The 18,378-nt window shown below is 36.7% G+C and overlaps 1 protein-coding gene across 4 annotated transcripts in view; it reads right to left on the reverse strand.

The window, feature by feature from the left end:
• SMIM14 (small integral membrane protein 14) overlaps positions 1-18,378 on the reverse strand; it is a 54,427-nt gene that overhangs the window by 7,522 nt on the left and 28,527 nt on the right. For all 4 annotated transcript variants that reach the window (XM_088163290.1, XM_088163289.1, XM_014871053.2 and 1 more), the window contains 2 exons: positions 15,806-15,916; positions 3,659-3,707 (listed from right to left, as the gene is read on the reverse strand). In XM_088163290.1, the coding sequence (XP_088019416.1) occupies positions 3,659-3,707; positions 15,806-15,880 (124 nt within the window). In that variant the 5' untranslated portion in view covers positions 15,881-15,916. The remainder of the gene's footprint in view (positions 1-3,658; positions 3,708-15,805; positions 15,917-18,378) is intronic.

An 18,378-nucleotide genomic window follows, 5' to 3' on the forward strand; every position in this document is an offset into this window, starting at 1 on the left:
CTAAAGAAAGAGGAAAAATTTCAATTCTTTTACTCTACAAGTGTATTTATTCCATGTGCTGCTTTTTGTCTGCCCTCTCATGGTAGAAGTATCTTCTTCTGGAGTACAAACACATCGACCCTGGTAAAAACTGTTAAACATCTGCATTTAGGAAGGCAAAAGCATGCTCTCTGACTTGTGTCTTCTTTTCATGGTGCTTTAAGCCTTGCTTGTTCTGTGAAGGAAAGGCATAAAACTATGAAGAGGTATTTTAGAAGTGAATTATCGGGAAGACAAAGAGCCCATGCGACCTTCAGCAGATAATCCTGCAAGCTGTCACTTGCAAAGGCAGGGATAAGGAACCCAAAGAAAGCCAAAATAGACTTGAGCAGAGGAAGGGAGAAGGGAATTCCCAGAAAAGGGAGGGAAGAGTTGGCAGACATTTCAAGCTGCTAGGTTAGGCTGCTGTGACTGCCCTAGATGAATACAAATCAAGATGAATCACAGATACGTATTCATTTTAAATTGCATAAAAATTTGGAAGTAGGCAACATTTGAGACAGTCATCTCTGACCACATTACAACCTAGCAGAGCACTGAGAATTGTGCTGAAAATATAAATGTGGTAAATTGAGGTCACAACATCTGGGAATTGCTAGAACACAGAGAAAAAACTCAGGCAGTAGCTCCTCATTTCCTTTGACATGGAAGGCTGACTGTGAAGGGCCATGAGCCATCAGAGCAGATCAGTACCAGCTGGGATCCTCCCTAGGCTGGATGAGCCGCTGATGTTGCAACTGCCACTCGTCAGAGAACTTCCATGCTCCACTTGCATTAGACAGAATTCAGAAAAGAATTATCGCTCTTATTCCTCATTTCAAGGGAAACGCTAAGATCTTGTGATTTGCTGAGCATTAACAGTCCCAGCAGAATATTAAATGTGTTGCCTATTCAAAACTTACAGCCTTTTCTTTTCTGCAAAGCACCCACTGAAACGGAGGGAACAATAATCAGACTCTGACACATGCTTTAATGTCACAGCAGATATTCTGATGGAGAACCAGCAGATGAACAGTCATCAAGCAGAGTGCCCAAATGCTTGTTGAAGTGGTGCTCATCTCTTTCTGCACCTAAATCCAAAAGCACTGGTCCTGACACTGGCAGGAAACTTTGCAGGGAAGTCACTATGATATAATGGTGCCAACAACTGTAAGTACCAATTTATAGATAATAATACAAAAAAGGGAATGAGGGAGACCTGGTACTACTACTGGCCTTTAAATGGGTCAAAAAAAACCAACAAAAAAACCCCCTAAATAAAGGGTTGAAAAAACAAAGCATGCTCAGGAAGAATCAACAGAGGGTGTTTCTGAAAATTTCCAGCTGGTAGTAGCAGCACAACACATGCTGCTGCTGTGACATTGGCTGAACCCCAGCCCTGATGTCTCCCAAAACAAAACCACGTACATCTCATTAATTATTACATAACCTTGCAACTTAAGAATCTGTATATGACAACATTCCCAGCTGTGCTTCCAGAAGACAAAATTCTGGGAATGAGCAAATTGGTGAGAGTGAAACAAACTTGTTCATATTGAGATTCTGAAATGAAGAATCAAAGTCAACAAGTAACAGGAAATAGAGCTGTGGGACCTGGGGAGGAAGAGACCCACCTCAAATGTAAGCTCATCGCTGTACAGCTCATAAAAACAGGATGAAGCAATGGACAGAAGACTGGCCCAGAATAATTTTAATATGTTTCTGAAAAACATCTCTAGAAGCTTTTTCAGGCTCAATCTGTTTATTTTTGCCTTTGACTCCTGGGGTTTTACAGACTAGCACAAGCACAGCATCACAGAAGCACCACAAAATAATATGACAAATATGCAGGCCATGCCACTGCATCAGCAGAAAAATACCTTTGCTAGAACTAAATTTAAGGCAATATAATAACATAGGAAAAGATCTACTCTGTAATTTTTGCTCTGGTTTTTGAAACAAACCACTGGTTTGGAACAAATGTTGCCAAATTGCTTGCATCTGCACAGACAGTTATTGCAAGAATTTCAGAATGGAAAGCTATTTGTTGCAAACCATTCAAATCCCCACTGTACTATAGCTTGGTAGCATTAAAGCTATCCCACAAGCTTTGTGCCACATGTATCAGAACTTACTCATTTACACAGTCTTTAGTCTAAAAGCTTTATAAATACTGATGACCCAAGACTCCCAAGAGGCATGAGTGAGAATGACCTATCATTGCTTGGTTTTGACTGTGGACTAAAGCTCAGAAAGCTCCACACCCTATCTGTGCCGCCTCCTAATATAGAAAATATTCTGTCTCCCATCATCTGCCTCTTTCCCTCTCCTATATGCTTGTGATTAAAAAAAACTACATATAGGTCTAAGGTGTGGGAGACTAAAAAGTCTGCCCTTGGACAGGTGTATTTGGAAGAGGAGAAGTGATGGAACTCTCAGACAGCATAATTTGCTAAGTCCATAAAGAAGGGTAAACCAGCAGCACTGTACAGCACATGTGCACCACACCATCTTTTCCTCGGGGGTTATGTGGGACAGCTCGGTTTTCCCCCTTCAGCTCAACATGGCACTGCATCTGAGACTGTTTCACACTGGCAGAGCCCAGTGCAAGTCTGAGCTGGATGCCCATCTCTAAACAGGTTTTACAGGGGAGTGAAGAGAAAGGAACATGAGGGTGAACGAAGTCACGCACTCTCTCCAAGATGCTGGAAACCTTGCCTGCATTATTCCTAGACCTGTAAAAGATACAGGCACCAGCAGCTCTTGCTTACAAGAACACTGCTCAGGTGCTTGCTGCTCCCTCAAAGCAGTCCTGATGCAATCTGATTGAATTCACATGCTCAATTGGTAAAGTGATATAGAAAAAAACAGATCCACTTCACTTTTATTTATAAACATTTGACAACATTCCCTCTAGCTCACAGAAAGTGTCTCAGGGAGTGTCTCAATGCCTCAGGGCATGCTTACATTACTGCATAACCTCCACACAGCTATGCTTCACTGCCGATTCTGGTAATGTTTGACTGACCTAGTACTGTTGACTGGGAGAGGTTTTTTGATGCATTTCACAGCAAATTCCAAGGAAGTGTACACATCAGTGTCTGCTTCGTTAACTACACAGGCACCAAACCAACAGAGATGCAGTCATGGAGTATGTCAGCTTATGAGTCAGAGCCTCCTCCTCCTCACAGTGGAGTAGAGGGGTCACAGTACTGACATCACCCAGCCCCAGCTGTGAACATGTGTGTGTGTCTGTGCTGTCTGTGCTCAGTATCTAGTCTTCATTGGTTAGGCTGCTCTGAATCTGAGGAGGACAAATAAAGCACCATCCAAAATTTCCCCTCTCATTCCCCAAATCATCCTATTTGGAGGCTAAGATTCAGTAATCCTTGGGGCCTAATTAATGGTTATGCTAGTTTATTGATACCTCCTCAATGCTGCTTCTAATGTACAAATATTCATCACAGATTCTCAGAAATTACCTCCTCAGCATATCAATTTTATTACTGTAGTATTTGATTTAATGTAATACGTTCCTATAACATTAAATCAACTGCTACATTTTAAAGAACAGTCAGACTGTGTTTTAATTACTGCTGTTCACTTTACTTCCATGAACCTGATATAAACAGTTACTCACATTCCTGAAGGCATTCTGTGTCTGTGCAGTACGACTGGGATTGTCTCAGCTGAAACAGAGAAAAAGAAAAGCATGACACTTACCATTAAGTCTTGGCTGGCTTTTACTGAAAATCAGGATTTCATATATTGTCAGAGTAAAGTTCAGCTATAACTGATCCTTTACTGAATTACACTTGGCCTATGGTACATGAAGAATCCCAGGTATGGAGATAGTTTCAGAACACTATTTACATAATACCTTTAAATCACCTGACTACACTGTTGTTGCTTCCAATTCAGCCACTGAATACCTTTCAAAATTCAAGTAAAAAAAATCTGTAGTGATATAGGAGCTGTTATATACAGATATACTCTCTACAGATATTTCGGGACTTATAATGGTTCTTAATATTATCTAGATCAAGTAACATTAAAATACCCTGTGATTACATCACAATAAATGATCAGACTGTGATAATTGTTATTCACAGAGAAGCTGAATTAATATTTCACATTTAAACTTAGTACTTACAATTTTTTCCCCCAAGACCTTTTTTTTTAAAGCAGGTTTTAATAAGTATTTTACTGTTTTTTCTCTTTACTGATGGGTAAAATTTAAAACATTTTTAGTGACTGTAATAACTATTTGATTTACAGACTAGGTAAGCTTGCCAACTGCAAGAAAAGTCAGCACTGGCTAACCTGTAAATCAGTACAGCTATTTTACAGATGACAGAGCCAAAAAAGGAAGACAAATATCACATTCTTTATTAGGCTCAGAGATGTTAAATGGATGGGATTTAATGTGCAGCACTATGGAAATAGAGTCTATGCTCTGCTTAGGTAAACTACATGGATTATTAGTAAAAGCTTTTAAAAGTACGGAATTGTTACACTGCCTTGGTTAGAAATGACCTTTGCTCTTTCACAGGTTTTATAATACAGTTGTGTTGCAAATCCCAACACTTCTTGTAACAACGGGCTAATCTGTTTATTACCAGTGTAAATATTCAAATATTAAAGAGAAGAAAAACTGGTGCTCTTTATGTAAGAAATACATGAATCATTTCCACAAAACCCATTTTCCCTTGTATTGGCATAACTGATTTAATGTATGTAGTCATGTTATGCAAAACACATCAAGGAAACAGATGAAGTACTGAAGAAGGAAGACATCTGGGAAAGTATAAGTTCCTTCTTTTATCATAAAGATTGTCAACGACTGACACATTTGAAAAGGGAAAAAATGTAATTGGAGATTGATCACATTAATTCTTTCATTAATATATTAAGATCTACTAGCAAATTTGCTGAGACTACAAAGAAGTCTCTTAGGAAGGAATTTGGAAGGCTGGATTTAACCTTTCTGCTGTTTCTACAGCTAAAAACAGCATCGAGGGAAATTCAGGCAGAATACTTGTCTTTCTTACGAAAGGAAAAATCTATCAAGCTATGCATATTTCCTGCCCTTCTTATATAAAAGCTCATTTTATTTTAAAACTTTGGAAGTAATTTATAAAGGGGAGGTTTTATCTTAACAATGTACCCATTTTAAATATTCAAAAGGTTTTCAAACTGGGAAAACTGGATATTCCTATACTCATATTTTAAAGAGCTCAGCAACATAATTATCTTCTGTTTGTATAAGAGTTTAATTCTGAGAGGGACTTAATTTATAAGCCCTACTTAAAAAACCATTTACAGATATTCAACACAGAAGGACGACCAGAATTAAAATGGGCAACAGATAAATGATCAGAAACATTGTACGAGCATCTTGTTATCACCGTCTGTCCCCACGAAGGCAAGTCCTGATACAGCTTATCTAGTTTGCCTAGATATAGCACACTGCCTGGGGGTGTTCTAGCCACAGTACCAGTTATCTCCCATTCTAAATGTCACATTCTGTCCAATTACAACTTTTTTAAAGCGTTAGGACGGCTCTCTGAGCCAGGTAACAAATCTGTTTTTAACAGCTCAGCGAGAAGCTGCATGCTGTCATTGTGGGATGAAACTCAGCAGATCATGAAAAATGAGCAGCAGTAAAAAGAGGTTTTTTTCTTAATTCACTCAGGCAACAAGTCCCTTACTATGTAACCCAATATGAATCTGATTCCTTGTGGTCACTCATTTAGTCAAAAGACGTGAAATGATTCTGGCACGTGTATGAAACGCTTACGTAAATTGAATGGCTGGAAAAGGTAATGCCTTTTGCTGAAAAATGAATGTTCCTTCTACCAACGGGATCTCTTTTGATACAGACACCCTTTAAGGAACATAGCAACTGTTGGGAAAAACTGAATGTGCAACATTTCAATAGTAAGGCAATTGGAAAAAGAGCAATTATCAGGGACTGGAAATAAATAGTCCTTTGTATTAAGATTTTTCTAATCTGATGTGGAGGCAAAGTTTCAATGAAAGCTTGTGGAATAATGGTAAAAAGTTGAAACCAGACTTTACCTCAACAACTTTTCTCAACAAAACCCTCAAAAAGACTTTAAATACACTCAATGTTTTTCAGACTGGGAACACTACAGAGCTAATGAGAAAAATTTGAACAGAGAAGTAATTCTTCAAATAGGTTAACTCCTAGATATTTAAAGACAATATTATTAACAATGATTTTGATTTTATTAATACTTCAGAGATCCTTGTGTGGCTGAAAGCGTGAATTTAATGGAATATTAACAGCTGGCTGTCTGATCTAACATCTACTAAAGTCAGCACCAGCCTTTTCATCTTTTTCCATATATTCTAAAACAGACCCTCAAGAATAACACAAGAATTAGGCAAATGAAACATCAGGGCGTATTCAACAAAAGAAGACAGTGAAAAATGTTACAAAACTAAATATTTATACTATTTGATTCCATTTAAATAAAAAGGATTATATCTGAATTTTCACGTTCTCTGTGCAGTTTGTCATTCAAGTATAATAAATGGCTTAGTGCATGTGAAGGAAATGAAGTAAACACGAATTGTAGATAGCATGAAAGCTAGAAGAGAGTTAAAAGGAATAAAAAATTTAGTTTTAGCACAGTACAAACTTGAAAAAAATAGAAGTAAAAATAGTAATTACAAATGTATATTATTTAAAATACTACTCCAAACTTTTATTTTCTCCAAGTACATTTAAAGTCTTGAATAGCCTAAGTTAAAGTAATTTAAATTAATAATCCCCAAACCATAAGAACCCTTGGTCAATACAAATATTTGGTTTCTATGAAACCCCTGATAAGTTCCTGTAAGAGGCAGCAATGGCTGAATCACAGCAAATCAGTGCCCACTTACTGACACATTGTGAATGTAAACTCAATGCAATACCAAGAAAAAAGAAGAAACCAAGTTACTTCCAGTGGTAAGAGAAAAGGGCTCTTCCTCACTCTTTCCCCATGACACCCAAATTTTGCATTGCAAAAATAAAAAGGGTAAACTTCAAATGGCTCCTAGTTCCATTTTGAAACTGTTCTTCCTTTCTTTTCCTTTTCCAGAATATACAGCTTTTAGCCCCAGTTCACACGAACACAGCAGTGTTTAGATCCTGCTCCTTTGTGATAAGGACAGTTTTAACATGCCATCTTGTGGATCAACAGCATCCACCCATCAAGCACACCTGAAACTTGTGTCCTGCTGCTCTTCTTTCAGCAGATGCCATGTTATGGTAGTAGCCTGCAGTTTTTAGCAATGAGAGCCTCCACTTTTTACAATCCCCAGCTGTGAACAAAACATCAACAGCCACAGTAAAGGGACATTGCTATTGGCCTCTAAAAACTCTTTTGTGAAGTCTCCATATTAAGTAAAGTTTCTTTTTTTTTTTTTTTTTCCCACATGCACACGAACATGCCACTGTGTGGTGAAAACAGGGTGTGAACTTTTACTGCATTTCAGCTCCTCCACAAAATCACTGAATTCCACGTGAAATAATAAGCCCAGTGAAAACAGCTTCATCTAGCTAAACAGAGAACTTGTTTTTCCAACACAGGGACCTCGGCCTCCAGAACAATTTCAGTCTTTCTTGAAAGAAGTTAAGCTACTTTGCACTGCTTATCACAGATACCTGCTGTGGAGAAGGAAATACACACTTTGTCTACCTCTACAGTAACTCATTCTTGCTTCAATTCCTCTGCTTCCTCTTCAGAGGAGTTTAGTGAAACTCTTCAGGTGAATTTTCAGAGTTTGTTATGTTGGTCAACAGTCTCGCAATCTCTGGGATTGATCCTGCAATCTCTGCTCAGACAACTTTTTTTTTTTTTTTTTTTTTTTTTTTTTTTTTTTTTTTTAATTAAAATCAATAGCATATTACCTGAAAAAAAGATTCAAGGTTTCTATCCAGTGTGAACAGTTTTTATTGAGAGTTAAATGTATTATTTAAGGGGTAAAAAAAAAAACGAGCATACAAATATCAGGAAGATACTAATGATCAGACAGCTCACCAGGTTGTCATTTTTCAGGAGAAAGAGCAGCATAATCTCTATCCAAAAGCACTTTCCAACTCCAGAAATAGTGTACTAAAGAGGTAATGAAACAAGAACAACAGGACTAATGACAGGAACAAAATGCAACCATCAATGCAGTCCAGTGTGAATGGCAGATGAGGTGATAGTATATTATTAGTATATTATTTATCTAGGGATAAATAAAATAACTACATTTTAGAATAACTTTTGAGTCTGCTCAAAGTAGAAAAATGTCCTCAGAAAAGACAATAATTTAAAATTAGTAAGTTCATGAGACAGGTCAGGTAAAGACCTCTATAAAAGAAATTGTGATGAATGAAAGCCCAGAGAGATGTGTGGAAGAAATAGATGAAACAGGTACAAAGATAAGACAGCAAAAAATGGGTGGGAATAAAAAGAATAGTTAAGTAGGAAAGCAAGGACAAATAACTAAATTGATATGGCCACTTATTCCATGAATACAAATAAATTTTAAATGGAATCATAAAGACTGTTGATAGGAAATTTTATGTGATAACGAGGCCAAAGTATCATCTCTTGTGAAAATACTTTTTTGCTATTTAGACCAGTTGGAAGCTCTGCTTTTGCTCTCCAGCAATGCCAGAAGATGATAACACAATGGCACACTCCTGATTGCATTCTCATGCTTCTGGGTAATGAAATAATTGTTTAAGCTTTGTTGGCAGCCACGTCTATTGACCCCAAACTATATAAACGATCTAGTAAACAACACAATAAATAAATTGCTATGGAAGGATATGCCAGTCCTGAATACATGCCAGACTGCAAATTGAATTGCAGCATTATCTGTAAGAGTTCAGAGTTAAAGATGCAAAAAATGACACCTACATGCATTATTTCTGCTACAAGCTGGCAAAGAGAAATAAGAGGAGAGAAATGGCATACTGATGGAATTGAATTGTCTCTTAAACTACGTTAGCTTCTCTTAGGGGAACAAACAAGGAAAAAGTGAACACTGCCTTCCCCACTCCTTCATCTTCTATGTGTACATGCAGAATTAGAACAAATGATTGCTCACACAAGGACAGAGTAACAGTCTGCAACAAAAATATACAGCCTGGTCCTGTGAGGTGGCAAGTAATTCTCTCTTCAATTCCACGTGAAAGAGAAGGATGGGAGAGAAGGATGGTTGCTGCATTTCAAAATAATATTCAGAGATTACAAACCAACTTTTAAGACCCAGAATCATCAGCCAGTTATGACAGAAGGAGAACATTAACTTTCATATTGAAAGACACAAAATTTTATGGAGGAAGATGCGTCAGAAGTACCAGGGACCACTGTAATCTGGAGCCCTAATCTGGACACATTCTTCTCTTCATTTTTTCATTTGTTCTGGGATTGCTGTTTCACCTTGGTGTCATATAGATCCTCCTTTTTCACACTTCCCTCACTTTCTTACAATTGCCTGACTTACTGGTACTTCAATTTTATGATTTTGCTGACCTGTGATATCAATGACCTCCTCCTTTTACTGAATGCAAAGAAAAATGAATTAGCAGTGAAAAGAGGGTGAAACGATGATCAGGATCATTACAAGGAGCTCACAGCATCCCTGACAGTGTGAAATACCAGACAACGAACACACGAGGCAAGATACTAAACAGAGGCATCTGAAAATATATATAAACAGCATATATATCTCCCCAGAGGGCATTTGCAAACTTATGTCTAAAATGCAAAACGAAAATACGTACAGGCTTTTTAGCCAAAGAGTTGAGTATCTTCTGCAAACGTGCAGAAGAAAAGTCTTGAGGAAAGGGCTTAGAACTCACAGTTCCAAAAGATAACTACAGTTTGCTCTAAGTGTTGATTACATGAGGCTTGAGAGAAAAAGCACAATTTTCTCCTTTTTCCTCAAAAGAGATGGCTGTAACACATCTCTGATAATCAGAGTTCAGCCATTCATAGTACAGATTATACCTATTAATTATTTCAAGATGAAAGAATATCAAGATGAAAGAATTTTCAATGCATGATTTTTTACACTGCTTGCAATACATTATGCATGCCTTGAGATGATCATGAGGTGTGACGGAGGTTTTCCTTTTTTTTCCCCTAAATATATATTGGTTAAGAAGGAGCAGTTTCAAACATACTACAAAGGTCGGGAATGGGAAATGTAAAGAATGACAGACATGTTCAAAATTCCTAATCCCATATAGACCCAAGTAGACACCACTTTTCACAGGTTTTTGTTTTTTAACATGTCTAGAAAATAGTCTCCATTTGCACTGTTTGATGTAGAATTAGATTCTAGGTTATGACATGCATTGACAGTACATGAATTCTGTAACACAGTTTTGTGGCCTTAGCCTGTGCAACACCAGTACCTTGAGTACTCAGTAAAAGGCAGGAAAACAGAAGTCAGTGGAGCAAGAGCACTCAGATACAGTCTTACCCTCTACCACTCCAACCCCATATCTTATTTTTTAGGCTGGGGTCTAAGCAGGTGCATCAAGTCTTTTCCCCTGCGCCTGTGAAGAATGACAGCTTCTCTGTCCTAATGAACAACCTCAGCTGTTGAGAAAGGCCTTCTTTGAATCAGCTTGAATGCAGAGGACAAAAGGGGCAAGTGAGAGCAAAATGCAGTTTCCTGCTCTTGGGATATTTGGATAAAACTATAGATTAAAAGAGGTCACACCTGCTATAGAAAAAAATAGAAGGCACACACGATGGAAGAAATCTCCAGAGCAACCTTTATATTTAAAGAACATTTTAAATTATAAAAAATGTATTTGGTATAGCTCTGGTGTACTTTCAGTAAAAGCCTGCACCAGTGGGGAAAAGCCACTTTTGCTGACTATATAAATTTGGCTTAGCTGTGCTAACATCTTGAGAGCTCTTCAACTATTTGCAGCACCTATCTGTTTTAGTCATCTGTGTTTACTTTGTTTACACAAAGTTTCCTTCAGCCAAGACTTGTGGCTATGTTGGATACTATTTCAGACTATGCCTGTTTGAAATAATAAGACTCTAAAATAACCAGGTCCAGAGAATTATGCAGAAACTTGATTGACAAAAGAGTGTTTGGCCCAATTACGTTGAAATACTTTGACAATTTGCAACTTTTCCTATAAAAATCTAGTGACAAATCAAAATACAAGAGAGATTAAAATAAAGAATTTTTTGTCCTGTATCCCCTGAAGTTTTGATATAGCAACATAACTAAACATGGACCACTACTTTGCAATTAGCTACTGTGACAAAAAACAGGGTTGCAATTCCCACAGTGGTTTGCATGTAGAATGGTTGGCAGTTTATCAAAATGGGTCCTTTTACATTATAGAATTAGAAACGTTTTGGGTTAAAAAACATACTGCTCATTTTTGTAAAAAATAGTATGAGAGAATTCTGAAGTAATTTTTTGTAAAGCAAATAGTACTGCACCAGAAGGAGACAGAAAATGGTTGTTCACCTGACACAAAGTCATGTGTGTTACTGGCTTGCTTGGACATTTCTGGCCACTCTAAGCAGTCATAAGCAGGTTTCAGTCTTCATGGAAGATGCTCTATGTATGATTATTCCTCACTACCACATAAACTGTGTTTTCAGTCTAGTTTTCAAACTTGAACTGACCCTTGGGCATAGATCAGCCATGCCTACTCTCAGAGAGCATCGATATCCAGAGAAGTAACATAAGGGAATCAGATTTTAGTATTACAAAATAAGTTAAAAAAAGGGGAAATAAAAAGGTTTAAATACAATATCCTTCTTATCCAGGGATTTGCTGTTTTTGCCAAAACTATGTCAGGAACCATTTCCTCTGGGTACATAGAATGTCCTTCATCACAATTTTTTCAAACAACTATCCTCTTGTCTGAGAGATTCCCCCCAGTAAAATCACTTGCTGTCATTTGTTGTTCCTCATCCTTGAACTTTGGCTCTTCTTGTCAAAATAAGTTTTGCAGATGGAGGAGACTGAACAGGAGATAAAGTCATGCAAGCCAACAAACCTGTCATTGTCTTTTGACAACTCTTGTGCATCTGCAGAGGATGGAAAGTCTTGTGATATTTTTCTTCTATGCTTACTTCCTCTTATGGAAGTTCCCAACTAACTGCTATATCCACAGAGTAAATAGTGAACCCAACATATAATAGCCAGATTGTTATTACACAACACCACCAAATCATAACAGATAGTGCTGTGTATTACGTACTAGAAATTATATTTATGAAGTCACAGCCAACAATTTTAAATTTCTAGTGTTTCCTAGGAATATTTGGAGATCATAAAATCTGCTTATTATTTACAGTGGCCATACTAAAGAAATTTACATGTGTGAAATGTTCATATTTTGAAACCAAGAAAAATCCTGAAAAATCCACTTCAGGAAAATGATAGAACATTCAGCATAAAACAATTCAATTCAATGCCACTTAATATATATATCCATTATAAGAACTCTATATATGAATAATATCTCTAAGTAAATCTTTTAAATTTAAATATCTTTTAAAATATTATACATATGGATACACAGTTCACTGACCATAAAATCTTCATGATATGATGAATTAAGAAAGAAAAAACCCAACAAAACAAAGCTCTGCTTAGTCAAGGAAAATGAAAGACAGAAAAATAACCAATCCACATAACTTAGTAAGAGGTAGACTTTTTTGTCCAACAGCTTTCCTGTTTGTAATTTTCTGTGGTGTTGCTAACTGCATAGCGGAAGAAGAGTTTAAATGACAATAGCTTTTCTTTTTTCATTATACAAGCTTTAATTGTACTATAAGATGAACTGAAGTCTGCATTTAAAATAGAGATTTAAACTATATGCTATATAAAACCCCCAAAGTAATGTATTCAACCACAAATTAAACCATATATATTTTCTAAGAGTTTCGAGGTAAATATACCAATTAAACTAGACGTTAAAATTATCATATTGGAAATTAAAACAAGAACTTCAGGTTCTAGAGGCAGACTTTTTGACCTCCTTCTGATTTTGGAACAGCAGTGTCATTCAAATCTCCTGTACAATTAATTCTAACAGAAATCCTGTGTATTCGAATATGCTAACTCTACACATAATAGTCATGACTGAATATATCATAATTTCTTTATTAGCAGAAGCCTTAACTCTTATCAGTGTTGGAATTCTTATCAGTGTTGGTTTAGATAGGTATAAACAAATTAGTCCATAAAAATTAGTTTACTTTAACTCAAATGCAAGTTTAAAAAATCCAATCAATCATGGGAGTTTTGCACAATGTCATTACTGGATTGAAATATCTAAAAGTAGCACTTTCACGCTTAGGCATCTCCTATAATTACATTATAATTCTATTAAATTTGATCCTGCTAAATCTCATCGCTGAATTTCTGCATTTATAATGCTCAGTCTGGAGACAATTGCAAACACCTTGTTATACAATCTGCTCCAAAATCCTGTTGAGTACTGCCAGCTATGATACCATTCAAATGTACTCGCGTGTTTTATACCTACCTAGGTTAAAAAGAATCAATAATTAAATACATATAGGGAACCATTCTGGGTACACAACATGTCTGGATATCTTTTTCTCACCCAGAGTCTGAAGAGATCGCTTAGCTTTGTTTAGCACAATGATTTTTAAGTTAGTGTTTTGAGGATCCAACTTTTAGAGGTACTGTGTGCCCAGTGTCTATTGAGACCTGTGGGATTCAGCAATTTTGAGAACCAATGTCCAAACTCTCTCCTTTAGATCATGATAAACCAAATTAGCTGCAAATATATCATCTAATAGTTAAAATAAAAAGCAACAGAATGATGAGTTTGGCAGGGTTATAACGGTGGAAGGGGGTCTGCTTTCTAGCACAAATAGTAAAACTTCTGTTTGCTTATGTTACGTAAGACTGAGTGACAAAACAGTTAACTTAGAAGGCAAACTCTTACTGAAGCATAAAAGTTACAGATGCAAAAATGGCTTAGCAAATCTCCTGCTGAGATACACAACAGGTTACTTGAGGATAGTCTGGCTGCTGACTGAGACTTCTGAGACTTTTCTTTTCTAGATTCTGCTAAATTATCCTAGCTAGTGATTTGGTCTTATAAATATTTAGGAGCATCTGCTTTTTTTTTAGGAGAGATGAAACCTGGAATTTCCCTTTACTCCTCACAGTTTCAAGTGCTAATTGGTATGATCTTTTTGGAAGATGGATACTGAGCAATAAACTCTTGCAACTACACAGAACATTGTTAGACTGCTCTTGGTGACTGCCCAAGAGCATGCACCTATTATGTGCTCACCCACATCCATAAAACAGGAACTAGTGTTCCTCCAAATGATCCATTTTTATCCACCTCACACTGCATGGAACAAAATCTCACAGACGTCTGTGGCATTTCTTCCAACTTTGGACACAACTCGCCTACATTGTTCATAACTAGAATCCTCCAGCCACAACAAAGAGAACTGGCTGACCAGTGCCATTGCCTGTCAGTATCTTCCAGAAAATAAACCAAAAAGATTAAAAAATGCTGAATGGGGGTCAAAATTCTGAATCATGCTAGTTTAGATTTGCATCTGATAAGCCTGAGGAAAAAGGGCAGCAAACATGTACCTTCCTTTCTTCCTCTCTACTTCTGAACTTGATCCTGGGAGTTAATTTCTCACCATTCTAGCACGTGTTCAGAAGCCTCAAGGTTCAGAATCAACACAATTGTGGGATATGGCACAAACATCATATTGAGGACAAAAAGAAAATCCTTCTTGGGAAAGAACATAGAAGATTTTGAAATTGTGCCTCTAACTGGGAAACATGAGCTAGGATGGCTACGCCTGATGTAAAGGCTCCACAGAAAGCACAACTATTCTCCATAGAAGCTTCCATTTTCTGCACCTTTGTGTCAGCAGCACCTTTCCAAAATACTGTTAAGAAGCCTCTTGAAGAATAACTGCCCTGAACCGCTGATGTACTCAGTAACCTAAAATGATTTTAATTTAGGCCCTAAGAAAGAAAATGTGTTAAAAACAAGTATATGAAAATCAACAAGGGGAAGTACATCAAATGAAATTGATGCATACTGTAATCTTAAAAAGAATTTAACCAAATTAGAGTTGTAATCAAGTTCACCTAATTGCTCAGTTTATAATTGTTAATGTTATTTTAAAAATATATACTTTTACTTAGAAAAAAAAAGAAGCACTTTGTAGCTTATTTTTCAATAGACATTGAACTAAGTTCAATACAGAAACAAAGAAACATAGCTACTTTACAGGTTACAGTTAGAGCAATGTATATAACTTGCTTGAAGTTGCTCAACCTATCAATGACATGGCAAGAAACAGAACTCAAAACTCAGAATCACTGGATTCTCAACTTCAGAACTTTTTAGAGGTAGTTTTAAAAATTTAGACATCATTATCTTGCCATATGAGTATGTGCAACTTCATATGTGTGAAATTACCTTGACCAAAAAGATTTTGCTTTGGTTTTATGCAGACTGAAAAAAAGGCATATAAAAGAAACGTTTCAACAGAAACAGTGTCAATGGTGTCAAAATGCAGCTCTGGGAAATAAACAAAAAGCTATAATTTGTATTGACTATTCAAAAGCTCATCAGAAATTTGGATACACAGATTCTAACTGTACATGCTACTGAATAAGCAGAATCAAAAGCACCAGTAACTGCAAATCTGCAAGAGCTGAAGTAATGTCTGAATAATCACCCTTCCGAATATCCTCGTGTTATCCTTACCAGATTAATCAGTCTTCTCATTGCATGTTCATGCGAGCAAATGCATTCACAGGGATCAAATCCACCTTCTGCCATGGCTCTCTGGATAAACCTGAACTTATCTGTGAACACCTAAGAAGAATAAGAATAAAAGAATAATGAACTCTTTTTTTCAACTGACCTTATTTTCCAGAGGCTCACACATCAAGTTTCAGTTCATTTAATGCCAGGGTGAAAAAGCAAAACAAAGCAGGGTAATCCTATTATTTCTTTGGCAGTATGAATGAAGAAGTCTGGTATGTGCAGTTACATTTTGATGTTGCTGAAAACACTGTCACACAAACTCTTTTCAAGACTGTGTGTGTCTCCCCTAGGTTTTCTCACATACTAAAATGAAATACATCCTAATAAACACGAAGCATGAAGATTAAATTCTTGTCTCTCATCTGCACAGTGGGGCTCTAAAGTGTACATATACAAATTGAAAGGTCAGGAGAACTTGTACTCCTAAACCCTAATAAACTGCTAGCATTCTCCCTCCAGATCAATGTACAGGAAAACAATTTAAAACTCAGTAAGTTTTTTGCTAAAGGAAACAATCATCTTTGTTGTATAATGAAAGCAAGCAGCAGGGGTACAAAAGCGAAGGTACTTGGAAACACTTTAAAAATGAAGCTATGCACACTAATTTTAGATCAAAGAAGTACATTAATCACTTAGCAATACAGAATGTTCAGAGAAACTGTAATGGGCATGGTAGGAAATCAATTCTATAGATTATTCACCTGCTAAAACCACTTATATCAGACATGTCAGGCATGTTCAAATGTATGTTTACTATTTACCAATAACTTTTCAGTGATTTAATTGAGGGTCAAACTGTGCAGCAGACTGCAAGGCATTTCTACCCTTGTGGTAAAATCTGGGATTGATTTCTCACCAATGAGGACTCGGGATGTATTAGGTAGTTCTGCAAAACAATACTTAAGAAATATTTTTCACTTGCCATCAGTAAAGCTGTATTCAGAATGTGTCAGTGTTGCATGCACTCGGGCTCTTAATGTGACACAACTGGCAAGCTTAACAAACGCAGCAGCGCAGAGCAGATACAACCTCTCAATTCCCAAAACAAGTACTTTATGAAGGTACCAGCCACTTGATAAGGTTCTGCTGAATCAACAGATGTGCTTTGCAGTCACTGCCTATAAAAACTTACAGCCTTGATCACACATGAGCATTTTAATGTTTCAATGTCACTAGAAGAAAGATGAATAACCTATATGTCTGTAAGACATCTTCATTCAACAGAATATAACATTGCTACAGTTCTACCCTCTTGGGGGAGAAAAAAGCAAATGCATTTCAGAAGTCCTTCCTTTGTTAATGCCTATTATTCTTCTGGATCAATCTTTACCATGGTGGAGAGAGCCAGAGAATAAGAGAAACTGAGAGATATCTGCCTTAATTATGGAGTTTGAACATCAACGCCCTCAACCTGCTAGGGTCTTCACTTTTTAAAAAGAAAAAAAAAAAGTTGAAGTGATGGAGGAATTCATTTTGCCTAGATACTAAGAGAGCATAATCTGGCTATGTAGTGAGAAGATGACAGAGATGACTTTATTATGTAGCACACGAGCACCTTTGAAAAGGGAAAGAGGCCCAAGTATTGAATTCTTCAATGAAGATGTAATGAAGAACCAGTAATTGGAAGTTGTGATTAACCAGATTGAAAAGAAAAGGAAGGCATACATTTTTACCATCACAGTAACTGATCAGTGCAACAAACTGCCCAAGAAGCAGTTGGAAGTGGATTTCCCACCACATTCAGAAATGCTTCAGTAAAATACAGGTTACTGACTAAAGTACAGAAGCACCCAAGTTCAGATATCTGTCTGTCCCGCAACATATAGATCAGAACAGATGATCTAATAACTTTTTGAGAATTATTGTAAGGCTACTACACTAACTTTTATGAAATTATTTCAGAACCACTAGAACCACATGACAACAATAGAAGAAATTTTTTAACTACATGGTCTCCCTGAATAATATACCACATCAAGCAGAGGAGCCTTTCTAAAACTATCTTAGGATAAGGAACAGATAAAAGCACTGATTACTAAACAGTGCAAAATAGCTTCTCTGGATATAATGCTGACATCCACAAGAAGGAATTTGAACAACTGAAGTTGCAAAAAAGTATTTAATTGTAACTTGAAATAATTTATGGGCCAGTAACACATAATAATGTCACAGCAATTCACAGACAAGTACTTATATAATAGAGGACTGAACAAAACCAAACACCAAGTAAGAGCCACCACTGATAAAACCAGGCTAACATTCTCTATGGAGTATACAAGTGAAAAAAAAAAAAAAAAACAACAAAAAAACAATAAACGGGAAAAGTTAATCTGTCATACAATATCACAAATTTAAGCAGAGGTGAACAAGAAGGAATTTACCCCAAGGCATCTGTACATGACAAGTTACCTCAATGAGCTAAAGAAAGCACAAGACACATCACCAAGTGAAATACCATCACCAAGTAAAATACCATCCAAGCCTTTGAACAAAAGATCTCTTACAACCTT

Source organism: Sturnus vulgaris, chromosome 4 (assembly GCF_052056855.1).
Source record: "Sturnus vulgaris isolate bStuVul1 chromosome 4, bStuVul1.hap1, whole genome shotgun sequence".
Lineage (NCBI taxonomy): Eukaryota > Metazoa > Chordata > Aves > Passeriformes > Sturnidae > Sturnus > Sturnus vulgaris.